Genomic DNA, 23208 nt, shown 5'->3' on the forward strand with positions numbered 1-23208 from the left:
AAAGATATATTTCTTGAAAAATGCAGGAAAATCACCGATTCCGCCGGTAATACAGACGACTCCAGGATCGCCTTAAAGTAAAACAGCTCGGTAATTTCTCTACTTTCTCAATAAAGATATCCAACAATTTTACCAGAAGTTGACGAAGAAAGAATTTAAATCAAACACACGATTATCTACATTGATAACATATAACTGCCATGATGACTGATTTCAAATCTACGAGAACCTCTCGCGTGAAATCCTTTTCAAGGCAGATATTTAAACCCTCATTTACCGTAATGGCGGGTTTGGCTCGCCTACTTTCCATCGTGGAAGAAGCGGCGAGCGATCCCGTTCGATTAACCGATGTCCCGTGTCGCGGGGTGTTTGCGTTGACTTTTCCGCACGGTAAATATCCCGTCGGGCCGTTTTACGACTCTCTTATCTTGCGTGGAGAACGCTATCGTTGCAATGCGCAACGTTCGCGCGCACGTCTCGCGACGGGCCGCGGCCGATACGATGTATCGAGTCGATGTATCGGCCGCGAGTTCGAGAGTGCACTAACTGCCAACTTCCGTCTGCTCGCGTATATCTGACAAGTGACGTATACTTGACGCTGCACGCGTGCGGGACTCGGCATGATCTGTTAGGCCGCGTATATCTCGCGTTGGGGGCGTTTTTTATTGGCACGCTCGCGCACGCAGGAACGTTCGTCGAAATTTCGCGCGCGAGAAATCTTCGTGGATTCAGCGTGCCGTATCCGTCCTGCCGCGAGGTTGTTTGATGGGGTGCGAGTCGGAGGAGTACCTCGCGGTTTAGCGCGATCGTGCCGAGTGCTCGGACTCGGACGTCACGCCGACAACGGCGCGACAACCTCCCCGCCACCAGGAAGTGCGCGCGATGCGTGCCCCGGCGCCGCGAGCACGGTGCCCGAAAGCCACACGAGCGATGCCCAGCTGTCAATAATACTCGGAACGGACGGGCCGCGTTAACGAGACGGACACGCGGGGGGTAGGAAGGTATGGAGGGTGTCAACGGTCAGTTGCAGACCAAGTATCAGAAAATCGCTGCGGAATACTCAAAAGTGAGGCACTCTCGTAAGATACAACGGACTCTGTGTTCTCGCGCGTTGCGCGTCATCCCTTAACTTTGCCTTGCCTCGCGTCCCTTTTCCCTTCGCGTCCCTCGTTTTGTACGTCAAGCTTCGCTTTAGCGACGCGGATGTCACAGGAGAATGATTTTTGCAGATTCGTGCGCAGGTGAACGTATTGAAGAAGGCTGTGATAGAGGAGCAGGCACGCAACACGGATATACGGAATCAGCTGAAGGAGAGGGAGGTGGGGTTCCGTAGAGCGGAGCAGGAGATCGACAGTCTGACATTTCGCAATCAGCAGTTGACGAAACGCATCACCGTGCTGCAGGAGGAACTCGACAAGGCGCAGAACAAGTCCAAGCGGGGTAAGAGCAGAGCGCCGGAGAATAACAGTCAGATACCAGCGGCGCCGCCGAACAACATCTTGGACGAGGAGTTTCAGAAGAAGATAGTGGAGAACGCCCAACTGTTGTCGCAGATCAGCGACAAGGACAGTGAGATTGAGAGTCTGTGCGATAGGATACAGCAGTTGGAATGTAAGGTGGACTACTGCGAGAAGTCGAGGGTGGAATCGGAGTGCCAGTACCAGAGCACCATAGACAAGTTGGACCGCGAGAGGAGTGACCTGCAGAGAAAACTGAACGACAGGCAGAAGCAAGAGGAGACTGTATCGTGGTCCAGCAATGAGGGCAAACGCGATGGCTACGACTTCGACCCGAGAGCGATACTCTCGAATCACCGTCAGACGGAGCCGTCCCCGTTTTCCTCACCCTCCGCCTCGCGCAGGTCCTCCAAGTCCCTTGGCGAGGGCAAGCCGCAGAAGTCACAGGAGGAGAGCAACGAGTTCCTCTACGCCAAGTCGTGTGACCTAGAGAAGGAAGCGAATCATTGGAAGGCTCAGTACCATATACTCAAGTTAAAGTACGATGAATTGGAGCAGAGGGGAACCACGGCGACTTCCCACATCGATAGCGACGCGCTGCAACCTGTGGAAATCAGTAACATGGTAGTGTATCACGCATTGCCTCGTTTCTTTGAAACGTTATATCTATCTCTGTCTAATTGTTATTCATTCTGTCAGCAGATTGGCAAATTGGACGCGCCTTTCGTGCTAGCTGAGGAAATCGAAGCTCGCGAATCGAAGATTAGGGATTATTTTCTGGAAGAAATTGAAAGGTTGACGAATGAGAAGCACATTTGTCATGTAAAAAACTTAGCTATGGCCGCTAATGTAATGAAACATGTATATCTTGTATCCTCACTACTCGAAGCTACGCCTGACGTTGCCTAAACCGATTCCTCGTGTTTCAGAACGAAGTCATGCACGTGCAGTTGGACACGAGCGAGTCGAAGAGAGAAAAGTGCGAGACGTCGCTGTTAGAGACACTTTCTAATTATAATAGTTTACACAGAGAGAAGGAGACGCAAGAGGGAAATTACAAAACGCAGCTCAACACGATGAGCGAGCATCTTGCCAACATGAACGAGAAACTCATCTTCCAGACGGAGGAAATACAACAATTGAAATTCGAATTAACTAATAAGGTAAAAATGCACGCACGCGAACGAACGACCTCTCGCGCGCGGGGACGTTCGACGCCGAATAATCGTACATGATAAATTTTCAGCACAGCAAAAGAGGAAAACAGAAGTGATCCAGGTCAGAATTGCAGAGAACAATCATTGAACATTCCGTCAGTGGCATGATTTAATCACGATCGTTAATAAATATAATTTTACGTGTACATATACAATTCACATACCTGGTAAGCAGCGATCTATCGAACTCCGAACGCATACTCCCGTCTTCGGCTCGCACGCTGAAGAGCTCTCTACAACTCGACGTTATGTTATTTATGAAATCAAAATAAAAATAAACAACTTACTCGACGTCGTTCTCTTTACGAACGCCGCCGCGCTGTAAGTTCGACTCTTCTCTACATTATATGTACGCAACGATTATTCCTATTTGCTCACGCTTATTTACAACAATCTGATAAGCAGGATAAATTATGTAATCGAAATTCCTTATTAACGATATTTTTAACCTTTTTGGTAATATAATTATTTGGTATCACACATGTACACACACACCTGCTAGACATTTGTAACGAAAATATATAAAAATATGACGCAACTGTAAATTGTAAATTATACTATATTATACGGAAAAAAAGAGAAATATGTACAGCTACTGTTCATGGTAGGTGTTGTGATAAAATAAATGTATATTTGCCAAAGCAATTGTATGCATTGCTTTGTGTGTTAATAATAAATAAAAAACGTAATTGATCCTCAAAATAATCACTTGAACGTTTACTTCGTCGACAGAATTTTACACTAGCCGATCTACTAAAGATGTAAGTAGATGCCTCTACCATTCACTCCAATTTAAGGGCAAAGCTGGCGCCACAGCTGCATCCATGTTCAGCCAGAGGATTGTTCGTTATCCTGAAGGCTGATCGTATCAATTCTGTATGGAATTCTATCGTCGAGCCCTTGACGTACTCCAAAGACGTCGAGTCTATTATCACTTTGGTACCATCTTTCTGAAACACCCTAAAGCACGGAGAATGAGACTTGATTACAAGCATTAGCTCACGCTTGCACACGAAACGACGTGCGTCTCGATACGTACCTATCATCCTCTTGGATGCTCGAGTCTAGGTCGAACTTGTACTGAAATCCAGAGCAACCACCTCCCTCCACCGTAACTCTCAGGCACGTGCCATCGCTTGCTATTTCTCTCAAGCGTTTCACACAGCTGTCGCTGATGATCAATGCGTCGTCAGATCTGGCAGAGGTATTCGTTGATAATCCTTGGGATGATGCAACGATAGATGCATTGTACCGTGGCAAACTATGGGATAAATTTATTTTAATGATAAACTTAATAAACCACCGTTTTTCGTATTTTGTTTACGTATTATAATGTATATTTATGCAATAGAAAGGCATATATTTTGTCACAGTTTTAGAATATGCAATGCAAGTATTGGGTTGTAACAAAAGTAGCGTTATTTTAGTAAAGTTCCAAGACAAAATTATTATATATATATATATATATATATATACATATATATTTATTTAATTACATATGCGCTGTCTATTTCTGACATTTTCCATTTTTGTGGTAGCTTCATGATTCTATCCTTCCAGAACTTGTCATCCTTTTTTCATTAAAAAAAAAGATTAAACGCTACGATCTTCTGTTACAACTCGATATAATATTATATATTTGTTAAAGAATTCTCGCGCCATTTAAATTTGAATATGGCCCACGAGGCAGACTGAGGTTTTACTCACGTTAATAACCGGGAGAAGTATCGATTCGCCACAAAATTTGAGGACAGGCCCCACACGGCATGGCTCAATTTCGTCATGTTTTTAATCGCGTATCAGCTGTTGAGTCTATATCAATCATTACATATATATAAGGACATACGTCGCTTGAACGCTCTCACACACCTTCAGCGTCAGTCCTATGTTCACTGTTCACCAGATGTAGGACAATGTAGCAACGATAGACCGAACGCGTGAGCTAATTAAGTACGGCTAAAGTACCTCTAGTAAGAGTATGGACACTGTCCGCCATTATAGGGAAGCTGTGGCGCGCTGTTCAAATTTAGTTCTGTAATCGAAACGGAGATGAGCCAGAAAATAAAGAGAACTTACAAGGACAGAGTCGTATATTATTTAAAAAAATAATATATGACATTTATAAAATTTGCATCTAAAAATAAAGAATTCTCCAAGTCTCAAACAACTGTTTTAACTGAATAAAAAATCACAACTCATATATGTTTTTATATTTTTATATTTTTATGCAACTGATATTTTGTCCATCAAACGGGTGCATTCAGAAGACACAATTTACAATGTGCTTTTCAATGAAAGTAAGATATTTAGTACGTTTAGAAACATCGAATGAATCGCAATAGAAGTATAATAGAAGTCAAAGCTCCAATTCTAATATTTTTATTAGTGAACACCTGGACGGCGCTTTTCACTCGATCATTAGAATGACTCAAGCGCGTTATCAAAATGGTTGAACGATCGCGGGTGAACGGCGGTCGTCGCGGCTATCTGGCGCGCGATCCTTGGAGCATGGAGTAGAGCGAACAAGTGAGCACGGGGACGGGGGAAAGACGGAGAGCGAGCGACGAGGAATATTGCGACGAAGAGGAACGGCAGGAGCGGAGCGCGGCGCGCGGAGGGCCGCGGCGGCGCGAGCGAGTAAATAGCAGATCAGCTGATGAGGCACAACACAACACAAGACAATCGCACGACGACGACGACGTGGAACTGGAAGAGCAGGAAGGCTCGTTGTTTCCCCGCTGCTGCTGCTGATCATGGCGACGAGTAGCTCCGACGGCTCGTGCACAGCGCCCGCGGACTTCCAGCTATCATCCGAGCTGGAGGACGCGTCCAGCCGCCTCAGCATGAATCTGCTCAAGTGTCCGCTGTGCCATAACAGCCGCCGGATATTCTACTGCCGCCAGTGCGTCCAGAACGGCGACTTTATACACTCGAACACCGTCTACTCCGAACGGTACGTTCGACGAGGCTTGTCGTTCACGAGACGATCTTGTCTCTCTCTCTCTCCCCCTCTCGCGTTTCCGAGACGTTCGAGAATTCCGCGTTCCGTCAGGAATTCCTAGAACACGGACGTTAGCTATCTAGTGCTGCACCTCGGAGTACATTCTTGGCTGTGGTTATAATTGTTGTTGACGTTGCCTAGATTCGCGGATAAGCAGATGCGGCTGGTACGGCTGAAGGCTGCCAGAGCTCAGTTGGAGGAGAAGTGCATGAAAGCTCTTGAGAAGCACAAGCAGAGGGATAAGCTGGTACCGTAGAGATAACGCTGTTAATTTCTTTATTAACATTAAAGCTATTATGGAAAATTGTGATTTAAACATTGTGTCTTGAATGTATACACGTATCTTTCTATAATCATGTATAATTGAAATATTTTTCTATGCAATAATCACTTGGGGATGCAAGATATCTCATCTTAAAAATTGGTTTTCAGATTTGTGATATAAACATATGTAAAGAAAGACTCAGACTGCTGCAGTCTCTGGTGAATGAGACGAGGCAGAGCATTGACAAAGGTAAAACCTAAAATCTGCAACGGTATGAGATATCAAATTATTATTTGTGTTAATTATATTTAATTATATTCCGTATAGGTAATGAACAGTTGGGCATTCTGAAAGACATTAACTCCCAGTTAATACTGCGATTACCGCGGCAAGAAGATAGAATAGAAAAGCTGCAGCGCATCGTAAGCGGTTTGAGGGCGAAGCAGGAGAAGCAAAGGGAGGCTGTAAACAGGGAGAGGGAACAGTTGAAAAAAGTCATCAGGACCGCTGCCAAACAGCTGATTCAGTACATTTTTCCGTTGTCTAAGGTCCAGCCAAACAGGAGGTATTACATTCGTCTCAAACATTTAAATTTAAAGTTATATTAACACTTATTAAAAAAGCATAATTATTTATCTTTCGCACATTTTATATCGTTATATTAGCTATCAAATAAGAAAAACAGTCATTGTAATTTTTATTATATTTAGAATGATTAGAAATTTTATTTCTATATTTTTCTTTTCTATATTTCTACATTTTTCTTTTTACTGGGCAATGCGGCGACGCAATATCGCAGATATTATTTACAGTTTGTGCAGCAGCGACGACAGTGACAGCACCACTTCAGATATCGTCACGAGCGCATTGGCAGATGCGTCGGGCACGTCGTACGTTCGCGGCAGATGGATCAGTGATAAAGAGAATTCGTCAGAGATCCATCACTGCATAGTGGAGCCGACGTTATCGGCGACGGGAGACTACAGTGCTTATTCTCTCTGGGGTAATTGCGTTGGTTCTGCTTGCGAATGTATATTGTAACGCAAATGTAAATGATGTGGTGTGTTTGTTCAGTCGCGGCGAATAAAGACGGTGTGCCGGGCGCGAATAAGGAGAACGCGATGCACAACCCGGCATACAATATCAGCGCTGCTCTAACTTACGCTACGCAGCTGGTTAATGTTCTTGCCTATTATGTTAACGTGAAACTACCGTACAAAGTTACTTGCGGGTACGTACGGATTCATATATTTTACATATTTAAAATATGTGTTGTTACGTGCTACGTATTCTTTTTTCATAAATTTTAAATAGGATTTATTTATAAATTTATTTATTTACATAGTATTTTATAATTCTTTTTTCAGAGAGTTCTGCGGGAATGAATTGTCGGACCAAAAATTCGCTAGGAAGGTAGCGAGGCTAAACAGCAACGTGCTACACCTGTGCTTCACGCAAAACACCAACATCGAGGTCTTGCATCCCATGCGTACGTTACAAAATCTGATGCACCTGCTCAACACGGAAATTAGCGATCTCGGGAGGTAACTTGAGACGACTTTTCCTATCCGCGATCGGGATCGCGGTTCACAAGCTTTCGCTAATTGCAATACAATGTATTTACGCGCACATATATATGCGTTTGCCGCAGAATTGGACCAATGGAAGTCGATCCAGCTATAATAGCGCAACTTCATAGTCAATTAGTCCCCGATTTGGAGAACAGCGACGATTCAGCTTCCGACGAAGAAGATGCGTGCTGGGGATGGGAGTCCGTAAGTCATAATTCTGTAAGTGCCGTATACTTCTGCGACGAATCGAACAGAACAGGGCAGAGTATACTAATGAATCAGTATACGAGGATCGTTTAATAAATCCTTAAAAAATATATTAATATTTAAAAATAAATATTAAGATATATACATATATATTTTCTAAGGACTTACGAGCGATCTTCCTATGTAAACAGTAGAATACCAATGAAAAGATGTGCACATGGTACAGGTACCAAGCATGGCTTGTCCCGAGATGGTGGTACCTACTTCCGGTGCAATGATCAGTCAGCAGTCGTCCAGTATGCAGGTGCATCAGAGCGTCGCCGGTGGTCTAGTAACGAGTGCGGCAGCTAGCATCGCCTCGATCTGGCGAGGGTGGACTAATAAATAACTCTTTCGTTTTAACCAGTAAGTTTTCTTCTCCATAAACTCCACTGATCGCGCGGACATCTCGAATCAAATCAAAATCTGCAGAAAGCTCTCTGCGGATGAAGCGATGTAAGAGAAACGATATGTAATTTATATTATGTGTACGACGACGCGGATGCGATTAAGATCGACACGATATGCGTATGAGTGCACGAGTTTCTTAATCGACATACGCGACACACACACACACAGACACACACACACACACACACACACACGAGGTAGTTCAAATACGACGCTGTGACGGATTTCGTTAGATCTGACACGTCTAACTTAATTTAAATAGGTTCAGATCTAAGGTAGAGAAAGATTATTACCACGTACGACTGTTTAACAAATTTATGGACGTTTTATATTTCAATGCACCACAAATAAATAGTCTAGAGATAATCGAGACGTATGAAGATGGATATTGATGGTCTACAAAAACAGGAATGTACATTAGCGGCAGCCATATACCTGTAGAATTCGTTATTAGAGTACGTGATTGTGCAATGACTGCCTTTTCTATGCTCACTGCACTTGATGTAACTATATATATATATATATGTATGTATATGTATACAAAAATGAGTATACTTTCGTATACACCAATATATTTTCTATTGCGAAATTCGTTTAATGTAATTATTAAAAATTTCACAGTATTTCGAATTTTCTGGCCCAGTCTTTTGCACTCTTCTGTTTGGCAATAAAAGGCTTTGATTGCAACTGTAACGTAATGCTCTTGAATAATCGCTGATGAGATCAATGTTTAATACATTAAATGAGTGCTGAAATATTTTAATAACTCCGCGTAAGATACGTTATTTATTACGTGTAACGTGTTACGTAGCATTGTGCATATTTCTTATCGTGCAACGTAAAAAAAAAGCAAGAGGTTCGTTAAACATTTCCTACTTAATAATATAAGGAACAAGTATTATAAAATGTGTTACGTTAACTTGATTATATTAAGCAGATAAAATGAACGCCTGATAAATAACGCGTTGTGGTTATTGTGGTCATTGTGGTCATCATGGGATATATGATTATCCATGAAAGGCTAGCACATAATTTTACAAATTCAATATTTATAAGCTAATAATTAATAACCGGTTTTCTGAGTTGAATATTTAGCCCAGCCAATGTCGAATATTTTTATTTTATTTTTGTACAACGTATTATTGATACTAATATTCACATTTGTTAGGAAGGAAATAGTAAATTTACTCCTGGCCGTCCAATATTATGGAAAAGGCCAGGAGGTAAGATAGTTAATAATTTATTGATGATGGAATTAACACACACAAATATAGCATAATATATTTAATAATTATAGAAATTATTGCTTTCTATGCAACGTTCATCACCGTCAAAATTTCTGATAAGAGGAATTATTTTTTAGACGCGAATAAGAATGGTAATGCGAAAAAGATGTGCAATGATAATTAGACCTATCTATTGTAATATTGCATAATTTTCTTATGCATATATCCAATTTTCTAAATAATGTTATAACATTTTATAATATATGACAAGATAAGAAAAAGATTTTACAAATAGATAAATTATGATGTTGGAATGTTGACAGACACATAAATTTATATACATACATATGATTTTGCACAACTATATCCCCAATTTACTTATATATGTACAATCAAATTATATTTTAGCGTAATTGCTGTTTGTAGCGTAAAAGGGTGTTACCAGTACGTTCCAAATTAGATAACTTGCGTTGGAATAGATAATGACAAAGCCGAATCGCAAAGCGCAACAACTTAAATCGTTTTTTGGAAATGTACAACAATAAAATATTTTAAGTAGCATAAGTATTGCGAGCACACGCGCGAGCGTGTATGTGGACGAATAATACACGATTTTTATCTTATTATCGTAAAACGGCTATGTTTTATCTGAACAAAGATACATTGTGATACCTCGAATAAATTAGGATCTGTTTTTTTTTACTGTTATTGCTGTATATTTAAGTAATATCAATAAGAAATATCGCATACTTTTTAAATATACCAATAACGGTACACACCATACCATTTTAGGCCTTTTGTATCTTCTTCAATATTTTGGAATAAATATATAAAAGAAACCCATAGAGTGTTGTATCCAATACATAAGTAATAGATACATTATATATATATATCACGCGTAAATATATCAGCGAATTCATGAATAACTATACGCGTAATAAATAAACTGGTATGGTACAGGCAGCTCTCGATGTGAGGGATAAGAGCTCTCGTACAGAAGCAAGTCCGCTACAATGGAAAAGAATAATGGTTTTGGTTGTACAAAATGTACAAAACACAAAAGAGTTTATTTCCTAAAAAGCTCAATAAAATGTTTCAACTGCATAAACAAGGGGTGGATACGGTGGTACATAGAGATATAATAAAATTCAAAAAAATTGACTCTGCCTTAAAATCTATTATGCGTACAATCATATTTGTTTTAGCATTATCAATTCAAGATACATCAATTTCTACACATTATATAGTAGGTGTGTGTGTGTGTGTGTGTGTGTGTGTTCAATGTATAAAAAGAAAGGTGTCTCTGAAGTATAACACACATTATAAAAGACTTTCAAATCTTTAACTGTTTCATTTTTGACTAAGCAAGAAATCTTTTGCACAACGTGCTTTCTTTATGTATGATGTAAAACACGTAAGGTAATATTATCCGCGATATTATTCGGTTACCATTCAGCACAGTCTCTGCTCATGTTAACACTCCACTGTGTGACTCTTGATGATAGCTATCTCATTTTCACCACTTTCAGATTGGCCAGTCTATTGCAATTTCGCATGTATGAAATCGTATACATATCGTATACACTAACTGCTCTGTGATTTCTGTAAGCATATTATTATATAGTATTTTAATCCTTGTATTATACATTTCTCCGAGGGTTTAAATATGACAAACAACAATAGTCATGCGCACACACATTACGTTCTTTATAAATATGCATACATCTCGTCACCGATATTAGATATTTCGAGATCGATTCAGGCAAAACATCATGTTTTAAGTATTAAAAAACTTGCTGCAAGTTGTTGTAACATAAAATATTTTATATCAAATCGTAACCAACTTGTTTTTATGTAAAATATAAATAATAATTATTGAAATTTTGATAAATGTTTGATGAATGTAAGCACGAAATAATAAGTTAATAAAATACATTAGCTATTATTAGTCTAATTTTAGCTGTTTTCGAACATTATTTAGAGAATTTTATTTACAAACTATTATGTAGTAACAACTAAAATTTAGTAATCTACTAGCTTTTTATATTAACATCAGCTTATTTATTGATATCAACAGCATATTTCTAGGGAAAATGTATAGCGCGATGTCGCTAATACAAAAAAATATATATATAAAATAAACATAAAAAAATATATTCTGGATCATGATTTCGTTTTTTGCAAATATTCATTATCGTTATAAATTAATAACTTTATCATATTTATATTGCTCTTATTCCATTATATAAACATTCTGTAATTATGTTACAATAATGCTAGAAATTATAAAACATACCATTTTTCATATTGTGACAGTAGGATTATTTTAAATTGAAATTATTCAGGCTTTACTTATACAACAGCAATACTATCTATTTTAGTGACGTAGATAAGCTTCGCAGTGACGTAATATAATTATTTGAAAATAGATAAAGTGAATCGGAAATGATATATGTTTTATTCATGATCAAAAACGAAAGATTTATTCCTATAAAATTATTTTAATTATGCGTGTATTATGTACAGTAACATGGACAAATATCATATAGACAATCATGTCGACAACTTTCTACACACACGGTAATAATATATCTAAAATAGTAGCATTATACCGCATTTAAGTTATTACTAAAATTTTACAGTACAACAGGCGCTTGTCGTAATATCTTAATGGTTTCGTTTCCTTAGCTCTCTTTGTATACTTTACTTTGTATACTTTAGATATAAATGTATGTTAATCCTAAAGCTCCAATCTTGAGAACGATAATATATATATATCAACTTGTATGCTTCCCTCTTAAATTAGAAAACAGGTCAATCAAATAGCTGTCGTGAAGTTTGGTCAGGTGCAGGTCTCTATATCTCTGATAACAAAGGTATGTGTAGTCGTTCGATGTGATCCGAACAATAAAGTAAAGGGAAGAAGCTTTTGAAGACATTAAGTAATAATTTATAGACATGCTTGCGTAGCCATTATCTTCAAACCCATCAAACAGATTTCTTTTGAATTAATTAAACAAACAATTATGTAACATAAATATTTATGTGACATAAATATTTCTCTTATTAAGGAAAAGGTGTGACACGGTAACAGCAATAGTGCTCCATTAGAAGGAATAACATAGTGAAAATGTTAGAAAGGAAAGGATTTTCTTTTGTTAGTAGTGCATGGATCATTTAGCAGTCGTAAAATATTACTAACTGAAAATTATGAGACTACTTGAGAAAGTGATGAGAAAAGTGATTGTAATAGAGTAGAGTGTACGATTGATTAATACATGAAATGATTGTAATAGTGTGACATTACAGTATTTTCCAGTGATAAAATTAATAACTGTGATTTTTCTATGCTCTTAATTATAATATTGAATAACATTGGTAACAATGATGAAATCACGAAAAGATAAATGCGATGTTTTAGTTAACCCACTATTGTAATTATGCCAACTGAACTTAATTAATATACATAATTCTTTATAACAATAAGATTAATAAAATACTACTTTCTCATTTTTATGAAGGCATATATTTTACACAATTTTTGTTTCAATAGTCCTATTCTGTAGAATACAAATATTGAGAAATATCTGAAAAACATATGTAGCAAATAAGTACAAATCCAGGTTTGTCTGTACACATGGTAACGATAACCAACGCTTGCACTTTTATATATATATATGTATCACTTACGTGTTTGAAATTTCATGAAACATTTGGCTTAATGACATGTAGTACACTCAATGTGCAGAATAGGACTATATCTAAAATGAATTTATCGTTACAGAGAGAAATGATAGCTCGTATTAAAATATCCGAATTTCTACAAAGTAAGTAGCTTACATACATTAACTGTATAAATAACAAACATCATTTGTAAATAGCTATCAAATTAAGGTAATGTGTTGTCCAAACAGATGATCGATTCCTTCATTTAAAAACGTGTCTGCATAACTCTACAAATTGTTTACAATATGAATTGGAAACACATACCATTAATATAGATGTTATACCACTGTCACTAAGTGAGGCACGAAAGCTCAGCGCAAAAGGATATTCAGCTATCAAACTATAAATCCGTATAATCTATATATAGTATAATGTGTCTATATAATGTTTCTAGCTAGACTTCGATCACTTGAGGAAATTATAAAGCTTCACATACATTTATGATTCACAATCTTGTGAAAGAAAATCTAATACTCTTTCATCTAATTTTGTATGCTAAAAAAATGACAGAAATGACAAATTATTCAATTTCGAGAACGTGAAAATTATTGAAATTTCACGATGAGCCATCTTGAATGTTATTTGCATTTCGATACGTTTAATAAAAAAACGTTTATACATAGATTACAATCTTATGTCTTAACGCATCTAAGCATCTTCCGCCTGAAGCCTCATCGTAAAACCTCATAAATTTCCGCGTCCTATTAATGAGATCTGAAAGAAAAGAATTTTAAATATCAGTGAAGTATATTCGTATCTTCGCATATTTAATCGAGACATTGTTAGTAAAAATAGAGAGTTACTTCGTTCTCCGCACATAAGATTTTTGTATCTTTATTTCTAATATATTACTTTAAAAACGATAATAGATTGTGTCTTAACTTCTTTGTTAATTTCAGGATATCCCCATTTATAACCAGAAACGGTAATATACTTTGGTACATGTATACTTCATCGTACGAGGATGGCCTTGATGTACAGTTTCTATATATATCTTCGAAAAGACAGTTTCAATATGTATATGGAAAAATGATTGTTAAAGTCAAAGACAAACGAGTCGACGTTTGATATGCGTTATTTCATATTCGCAAAGCCAATTTATTTATCCATACATACATAGTGATACTAAAACATACAGGTCACACGTTTTTATCTTATTATTGTTGGTTAGATTGTATGCAATAATTACGTAGAAACTATGGCTTTGATATACGCCAAGTATCTGGAAAATATACATTGTAAATAATACATTTTATATAATAAGCTGTTATTAAATAATCACAAACATCATTATGATTATAATAGATTTTGTACTCGGCATAAAAAGACTGATATTCTTTTATATTATGCAATAGAACAGCCAATTTTGTTTGATTCAAAGATGAAATATTTTTAAAAAAATTAAGAAACTAAACTCAAGGCCTCCTTGCTAAGTGCTATAAATTCATCTTTAAAATTATTTGAAGAAAATATCAGTACATAGTTTCTCAGACACAACTTTTCTGCGTGTGCGTGCGCGCGCGCGCGCGCGCGCGTGTGTGTACGTGTGTGTATGTACAAGACTGATAATTTTTAAAACTAAGTGATCGGTTTTCCCACTCTTCCTATGTAAGTTTTGAATTCTACGAAGCACATTTATACTTCACAGAATTATAATCCGATATATCGAGCACTAATCATAAATGAAGAGTAAGGAATACCGATCAGATCAGCGGTAAATATATATTCTGAGCGCTAATTTCCTAGATCTACAAAAATATATAATTATATATATAATGTAATATTATGTATTTTTATCAACATGGCAAGAGGGTACGACAGAAATACTCTGCTAAGTTCTTCTCAAGTTCGATGGAAATCTTGCTTCGTGACGCATCGCATATTATTACAACACAGAAGTTTTTTTGTACACAGTCGAGGAAAATACATTCTTGATAATAAGGGTAATTTTTAATTTTGTTCGCACGTTAAAGAGCTATACACAAGCGGTATAAAATACGTACGGTAGTTATTGTATTGTGCAAACTTCACAGTGATTGAAATATTTAAAGGTATCGCTCTTTTAAAACATCTTCAAATAAATGCATACGTAATAACATTAAAATTATATTCTCTACAGATTTTTTACAATATTTATATTAAAACTTACATCTTTACTTGATTTCATATCATTTAATTCTCCATTTTTATTCATCTTACGTCTACTTCTAATTCTTAGTGTGTGTATCATCTGTTTAACCCTCTGCTTATAACTGTAATATGTGTATATATATATATATATATATATATATATATATATATATATAAACATTTTGTTATTCTGCCTGATTGAAAAGAAATTTATAAAATTCAAACATAGTGACAATATCATAAAAAAAGTTGTTACATGGTGAAAAAAAGTCATTAATTAATTGGGATCGTTTATAAACTATACAAGGATCTACTTTACATTTTCTCTTGAAATATGCCATCAATCATAAAAACGTTTTTCTTTTTACATTTTCTTTTCTTTCTACATACGTGTGTGACGTGTTGCTCAAATCCTTTTATGCTCTAGGTAAAATATATATATTGTTCAGTGTAATAGGGGAGCATGTATTATACACGTATATATAATATATTTATATATATAAAATTAAAAATAAAGATAGAATTTATAATTATCCTTAGTCCCCCTGTAATTGATATTTTACTTGTACTATTATTCCATTAAAATTATAAACTGGCTTAAAATCTGCAAATCAATCATTTGCACAAAGTTGTGGAACTTAGTTAAGCACATTCATTAATGCAGTACTTAAGTTTCAGCCATATCTCTTCCCCTAACACATACATATATATATATAATTACGTTTTATAATCTTTGAGAGAAATATATCCATTAGGTAAATTCCAGAAACTGTTTTAACCAGTTGTCGTGACTACTGAAGTTGCGATTATAGGTAAAAAAACTCTTGCATGTAGCGTGACTTTTTGAACAAACAATACAGATAGACAGAAACACTTATAAAAGAACGTAATATTTAATAAATATATTATATATATATATATATAATATATTTAATTAATTTACGCACTGATTGATGTGGCCAATTAAGATTAATTAACTTTGTAAAGATCTACTAATTATATATATTTCACGACAAACTTAGTTCCGTCAAGGCTCACAGTTTATAATACAATAATCGTAATTTTTCTTTAACATTGACAGGACCTTCTTACATTAAAGATTACTATCCAAATAAATGTGTTTCACGGTAAATTCTGCATCTTCATATGAATATGGAATATGGTCTTATTATTATAATTGTACATTAGATGCAGCATAGAAAAAGATCTCGAGGGTTAGTTATGTCAAAGGGATGTATCCAACACTTACACTACACGCTTTGTTGGGACATATTTCCCGAAACACTTTCTCGATGAAGGGTTGCCTAGAGGAAAAAAAAAGAAAGATTACAAGATTAAATCAATTTGTGTTATTTAAATTCTTGAGCGTACGTGCAGATACCGATGTGTATGCATTCTCTCACTCTGACGCTTTTATAGAAGGTCAAATATAAAATTATTGAGTTTCTCACGACAGAAATCTAATTATATTCTGGAATCTAGCCAAATTGAGATTGGAAGACTGTTGACTCCGTTATATTTGGTAGTAGGAACGTTAACGTTACAGTGATCTCACTACAGCAGGGACAGCAAACGGCTCAGTTTTTTTGTTTTAATTTTTTTGTCAACGGAAATGTATGACTAAAGGTGCGAAATGTGCTTGAGACGCTTATCAGCTTAAAAGCAATTATGTAAACGTGTACGCGTCATGTAAGTACGAATTAATTTCTCGGATTGTCGGAATTATGTAATACTCGCGGTATAAAAACTAACCCCTTAAATGACGATCAGCGACAAGAACGGTACGTGTCCAAAGATTTTAAATATTTGTTGCAATTTCCAGAAATTGTATCAATATTATTGAACTTACTTAGCATGAAGACCACCACCAGGAGGTAGGTAAGGAAAGTCTTGGTCACCTCCTCTAAGGAGCTCAAGCATTTTTAGGTAGTCAAATTCGTTCTTGTCCTCCTCTTGGGCGACTATTTCTACAAATACAAAAAAAAGGTATTAAGGTAACTCGTACTCATGATTAGATTATCAAAATAATATCAGATATCGAAATATTAGATAATAACAATGAATCATGTGTTCCTCTTAGATTAAGTGCAACCTTAAGTGCTCTTATGCAAGTGTACGCTCAATAAAGTGCGCTTAATGTGTGTAATTGGAGATATTCACGATAAAGATTTTTATAAATGTATTAGCAGCAATTATACATCAGCTCTCCACCCTTCTCGCTTCGAGTTTCTCGATCCGAACTTATCGTTTTATTCGCATTCATACAAGTGATTACAAGTGCGTGTTTCCATTCCTAATCGATACGACACAACTTCAAAGTGAAAATAAATAGCGGTCTAAAACATATTGAACTATGCTAACTTTGTTACACGACAGAAATAGCAGACGTTACATAGTTTCTTTTACATGCAGTTTGTCAAGCGGTGCCTGCGGGAATAATGTAACTAACTGTAAAATAAGTAGCAGAAATCAAGATGTACATGTAACAATATCATGTACATGCATCTACTTAGGACCGGAAGAGTAAATAGTACATTACATTTCTTATGGAAACATACTCCTGTCTTAAGTAGATACATTTTTAGACGCGCTTTCGGCAAAGTCCGTGCAGTATAATACAAAAATTGTCCACCTCTGGAATTGCATGTCTCTTTTTATAAAAACTACTTTTTTATTTAAAAAAAAACAAAGAAAAATGTTATTTTGCAATGTTCCTCCATAAGAAATGCATTGTTAAAAAAATTATATCAAAAGTGTATAATAATAATGGACAAGAGATTAGATTCTTGTAAGAAAATTTGCACCTACCTTGTGACATGGTTTAGACAAACTTTAAAAGAAGAATACAAACAAGAGGAACAACTTTTCGTTAATATATATTGCAGCTTTTTTTTTACTTAAATATTTAGCTTTAAACTAATTTATCAACTCCAAGGGTGGAACACATCTCTCAGCGACAATAAGTTTGCATGATGTTTATTAATAACTTATGTCATTACATGATGAAATCATCTATATTAGTTTCATGGTACAAATTAATCTTTGTTTTGTGCATGGAAAAAATTTGCATCTTTCATATCCTCATATTATTATTACATATCGCGCAATTGTACTCATATCTTTAAGGCGTTGCAATTTATATATTTTTGCAAGAGTATTAAAAAAACAAGTGGACATTGCTTTATGTTACAATGTATCTGAATTCTCCTGATAAGAGAGCCCGCGTTTTCATTTACACATAGCAGACTAACACATAGCACGAGTTAGTAGTTTTGAGAAATATATACTATATGTTACATTAAGTCAGGTATCCACAATTTTGATTGCATCTGTTTTCACATCTTAACTAGATATTCATCATTACTTTATGAGAAATACGTGTGAAACGTTTTGCACGAGGAAAGATGACGAGTGGAAAAGAACAGATGCAATGTGATAAAAATTATTAAAGTAAAACTCCAACGACAATACGTACTCTGTTTTTTTATCAACATATAAAACGATGTAAGACATCAACATTTTATAAACACGTTTTCATGTGTGACATAGATATACGTATATCGTACAAAGAAAACATCAATTTTATTAATCACAGAGTGCAATGTTAAGAAATGGGAATCACACATTTTGTGGTTATTATTACATATAGTTTGTACAACTGATTGTGCAAGCTTCAACATTGACATTTGCTTGAAAGTCACAATTAAAGTTAATATAGATCAAGATTTTAAAGAATTTAGTTTGTTATTATTGCTCTGTTGTGTGTGCATCGTAAAACATTAGAAAACATTTTTGCCACTCTTATAAAAGATTTTACTTTGTAATGGCTAGTTGTATCTTATGGCACATACTCTATATTATATTGATATGTAATTTCTAAATATGAATTTGTATTCGGAAAATAAGCTTTTCCTCCGACTAGATTGAAAATACCATTGAAACATTTATGTACTTTTTATATTAAGTGTTTTAAGATACTACACATCACTCTCGATAATTACGATAACAAATCAATTTATTAAAGTCTGATAAAATTGCACTATTAATATAGCTACTTTTGATAAATTAGTTTTCACTACCTTATATTGCACCTGATTATGAATTACAGTAAACTACTTCAACTCTTTCAAGTCGTAACTCCTAGTTCTCTTATTACTTTGTTCCTATATCGTTCTTCTTATCTTATTAAAGCAAAATATATATTTGCAGGACGTTATAAATCTCTAGTGACGTTAAGAAAAACTGTATATTGCTAAAAATAGACTAACTCTTTGGTAACAACTCTTTCACGATAATACTAACGTTTTTTTATAATCTAAGAAATACCCTTTTTCATTTGGCACTATCAGATTTCTCACAGTCGTGCACAAGTTTCTATGAACTATGCATCGAGAACTTGTCATGTATATATATATATATATATATGTATACTCACATTATATACCGACAAAATATTAATTAACTATATCATTTTTGTGATGTGTATGGCATTGCGTTCTTGAATTAATGCAACAACAGAAAGAATATAGTGGATGTAAATATGGAAAAGTTAAAGAACCTTTAATTCTCCTTTCTATAGCCATTTCCAGCTCAGCCTCCTGCCTCTGTGCTTCAGGACTTGGTTTTGGTGCAGCCGGGAACGTCACCAGTACTATACTCATATTATCTCTGCTACCCTGTAATTTAAAATTTCAAATAAGCCTAAATAGTTTTCTTAATAAAACACAATTATTTACAAAAAATTTTGTTCCTTTATTATATTTACTTTCCACGATATTTTAAATATGGAGCAACAAGGTCTTATTACTTTCAAAACAAAATTTAAGAAAGTTTTCTCCAAAACTTAGTACTTCTTAATATATTGATACGTTACACATAAATCTTGACTCACTTCAGTAGTACAATTGTTAATAAATTAATTTGAAAGACACGATTACTCATAAAATATGTATGTACCTTATAAAGACAGGTGTCTACAACCAGATTAGTAACTGCTTCTAGATCATCAGTTAGAAGTAGCCTTGAATGTATAAAATCACATAACTCTTCGTTGTTCATTACATCCCAAATGCCATCACATGCTAAAACTAGAAACTCATCGTGTTCATCGTCCCTGTCTCGCACGAATATTTCCGGTTCCGGTGACACTAACTGCTCACAAGGGCCTCTATCTTTTAGATTTTTGTACTCGTAATCGCCCAGTGCCCGAGAGACCGCCAGAGATCCGTTAACTCTTTGGATCATGACGCTACCGCCCGCATTCTGAATCCGCTCCTTCTCGGCCGGTAAGACGGGCTTGTGGTCCCGCGTCGAGAAGACCGGAGTGCCGGATCTACAGAGCACCGCCCGCGAGTCGCCGCAATTGGCGATATAAATATTCTTGGGCGAGATAAATGCGCAGACCGCCGTCGAGCCGGACTTGTCCGAGCCAGAGCTCATCTCAGGTAGATCTCTCATCTCGTCGTCGAGTCTCAGGAAGCCGGAATGAATCCCTTTGATCACATCCTCGGCCTTGAACTCCTTCGTTTGCATTATACTCTCCAGTAGGTGTTCCGCGCTGTGGGCCGACACTAGTGCACCTGCGTGCCCATCGAACACCGCGAAGTAACTCCAATCTGAGAGACCACCCTCCAAGCAGGGAATCGCTCTGTGAGCATCCTCCATCTCCATCCGCCAGCCCTGCATACTGGCGACGCCGTATCGCAGGCCGTTGCCGGTGCCATGCTCGTTGCACTTCTCCGTCTTCGGAGTATCCAGAAATGCCCCCATATTACTCTATCGAATGTCTGTTGAATCAGTTGACTAATTTGTGTTTCTCGCCCTATTATTTGATCAGCATCATTCCTCACTGATCCCTCAAAATGGCATTTCCCTTTCTGGTCTTTACCTAAAATCAAACAACTCGTAATACAGCAGAAATGTAAGTTCGCGCTGTTGTTCTCGACGTCTCTCGGAGATCTCGGCGAAACGAATCAACTGTACTCCGCGCGCGCGGCATCACGCGGTTCCACGGTAGATTCGTGCTCGACGGTGCACAGTGACGAGGCATCGATAACGCAACGTTCGCCCGCGGGTGCGAGGTTCAAACGACAAAGACTGGACGTGAGACGATCCACCAGCGGCACTACGCAGCGGGAATGCTCCGCGAGAGCGCAACCGAGATGCGTTCAACGTGCGCGCGTGCGTTATTATCACCGGGTACGAGGCACAATACCCGCCTCGTTCTCCGCGCCACGCGTTGTCGCGCGTTACGCGAGCGATATAACGCCGCGCGCACACGGGACGTTTTGTCACGGGACGCGATATCGCACAAGATCGACGGACACGAGAACAGCGGTGTCCGCGCGTTCGACGCGATTACCGCTTCGACGACGTTGAACTTCTTATTTGGCAGCGGCGAATTTTCGCGACTAAAATAGTTTACGCTCGCCTCGCTCGCTCGCACGCACGCACGCACGCGGCTGGCTGGCTCGCTCGCGAGCAGAACTTACGTCGGCGGACCGTGACCAAGTATCATTGTCGCTCCAGGTACTCGAAAACGGGGCGCGCGCTCGAGATGAATCGTCGCCAAGCTGCCGCTGCTGCCTATTCCGCGATGTATCCTCGCCGAGGGTATCAGTGCGCTCGCATCGTGCTTTTACTCGGGCCGCGCGAACAATATTCTCCACCGTCGCACCACACGTCCTCGTTCGTCCGCCTGGCTGACTCGTGCCCCGCAGCAGCACACACAGAAACAACGAAATCGACTCGCATGAATGGCGGATACACACGGCGCTCGGCGCCCGGCGCATGCGCCGACTTATTAATAGCGGCCCGCGCGCGGTCGTCACCGCCGGCCAATCAGCGGCGCGCGATTTCCGTTCAAGCCTCGCCGGATCACCCCCGTTTCGAAGGATCGCACACGCAAGTAACGCAAACGGGAGTAAAATTAACTCGCCTCGCGCTCTCCGCGCACGACACGACACGACACGACACGGGGTTGACTCCCGCCGTCGCCGTCGCGAGCGAGCGAGCGTTGCAGCGGACGATTTCTCGCAGCCTTCGATCGATCGCTCCTGATCGCGATCGCCGCGTCATTTACTTCGAGCGGCGTCGCGCCGATTTCACGTACGGACTGGGCATCTATCACGTAACTTTTCCCCTAGGATGGAAAATGAAACATGAAAATTTCGCGTGAACTTTTACGTTATGATTTGCTGCTGAGATGAAGAAATTTTCATTTTTCATTTTCCATCCTAGGGGAAAAGTTACGTGATAGATGCCCTGGATTCGGTGAATTCACGTACGCCGGTCATGACTTGGGGTTTTTTTACTAGGTCCGCGCGTTACGCCGGATCGGCTTATTGATCGGCTATAATATAGCCGATGGGAATTCCGCTACGGCGAGGAGGACGTCAACGGGTCATTGGATTACACGTTATTACACCTAGATGCACTCCATTAATCCGCGTTCGTTCGAGCGCGCGTCTATCTCTATATAACGATCGCGCGCGGCCGGCGATTGAGATAATATACTCATTGATCCTCCTGCGCGCACGCTCCTTGGGCACGTTCTCGCGCGTAAAAATGCGCGTGATGATGCTCCGAGGAGCCTATCGCACGACCCAGTTTCCAAATAATCATGGGAAAGTGGAACGTAACGGCAGGCGTTCGAATCCACGCGATCGAGAAAAGTTTCCTCGCGCCACGCATGCGTACGAGGGAGAATTCGAGCGTGCGAGCGATCGCTCATTCGAACGTCGCATTTGTTCTTGCACTGTGGTCGCGATTGAGAAATCGATGTTTACAAAGCTGTCGGTTAAAAGAGCCGCATATGTATTCTTTAAAGTCTATATATACACTGAATTTTCAATTCAATTTCGTGAAGGCCTTTTGCATTTGCACATACGCGTACGCGTGTTTGTACAAACGTGCGTAGTTTCTTCAAGAGCAATATTTGTAACAGTATAATGTTCTTT

The 23208-nt window shown here is 38.0% G+C and overlaps 4 protein-coding genes across 6 annotated transcripts; 2 read left to right on the forward strand and 2 right to left on the reverse strand.

The window, feature by feature from the left end:
• The first annotated feature begins 561 nt into the window (after window positions 1-561).
• LOC105286872 (golgin subfamily A member 2) lies at window positions 562-3370 on the forward strand. 2 transcript variants are annotated; one of them, XM_011352130.3, is made up of 5 exons: window positions 562-1066; window positions 1230-2081; window positions 2157-2306; window positions 2387-2620; window positions 2704-3370. In XM_011352130.3, exons 1-5 carry the CDS (start codon window positions 1004-1006, stop codon window positions 2728-2730), a joined length of 1326 nt encoding a protein of 441 aa, XP_011350432.1. In that variant the 5' UTR covers window positions 562-1003; the 3' UTR covers window positions 2731-3370. The 2 variants fall into 2 exon arrangements, with proteins under 2 accessions (XP_011350432.1, XP_011350440.1); XM_011352138.3 differs by having other exon boundaries at window positions 564-1066; window positions 2160-2306.
• LOC105286861 (iron-sulfur cluster assembly 2 homolog, mitochondrial) lies at window positions 3216-4644 on the reverse strand. The gene is made up of 3 exons (XM_011352120.3): window positions 4382-4644; window positions 3714-3935; window positions 3216-3634 (listed from the first exon to the last, which is right to left on the reverse strand). The coding sequence occupies exons 1-3, from the start codon at window positions 4456-4458 to the stop codon at window positions 3457-3459; spliced, it is 477 nt and encodes a 158-aa protein (XP_011350422.1). The 5' UTR covers window positions 4459-4644; the 3' UTR covers window positions 3216-3456.
• A 192-nt stretch (window positions 4645-4836) lies between these two features.
• On the forward strand, window positions 4837-11345 carry LOC105286836 (beclin 1-associated autophagy-related key regulator). The gene is made up of 9 exons (XM_011352079.3): window positions 4837-5627; window positions 5817-5922; window positions 6108-6189; window positions 6268-6505; window positions 6753-6943; window positions 7015-7171; window positions 7308-7484; window positions 7592-7730; window positions 7945-11345. Exons 1-9 carry the CDS (start codon window positions 5428-5430, stop codon window positions 8104-8106), a joined length of 1452 nt encoding a protein of 483 aa, XP_011350381.1. The 5' UTR covers window positions 4837-5427; the 3' UTR covers window positions 8107-11345.
• On the reverse strand, window positions 10445-22036 carry LOC105286844 (protein phosphatase 1B). Of its 2 annotated transcripts, none has more exons than XM_011352109.3 (6): window positions 21742-22035; window positions 20207-21137; window positions 19809-19926; window positions 17100-17217; window positions 16500-16554; window positions 10445-10996 (listed from the first exon to the last, which is right to left on the reverse strand). In XM_011352109.3, the coding sequence occupies exons 2-6, from the start codon at window positions 21017-21019 to the stop codon at window positions 10979-10981; spliced, it is 1122 nt and encodes a 373-aa protein (XP_011350411.1). In that variant the 5' UTR covers window positions 21020-21137; window positions 21742-22035; the 3' UTR covers window positions 10445-10978. The 2 variants fall into 2 exon arrangements, with proteins under 2 accessions (XP_011350411.1, XP_011350401.1); XM_011352099.3 differs by lacking the exon at window positions 10445-10996 and adding an exon at window positions 11856-13834 and having other exon boundaries at window positions 21742-22036.
• Between the last annotated feature and the right edge of the window lie 1172 nt (window positions 22037-23208).

Source organism: Ooceraea biroi, chromosome 14 (assembly GCF_003672135.1).
Source record: "Ooceraea biroi isolate clonal line C1 chromosome 14, Obir_v5.4, whole genome shotgun sequence".
NCBI lineage: Eukaryota > Metazoa > Arthropoda > Insecta > Hymenoptera > Formicidae > Ooceraea > Ooceraea biroi.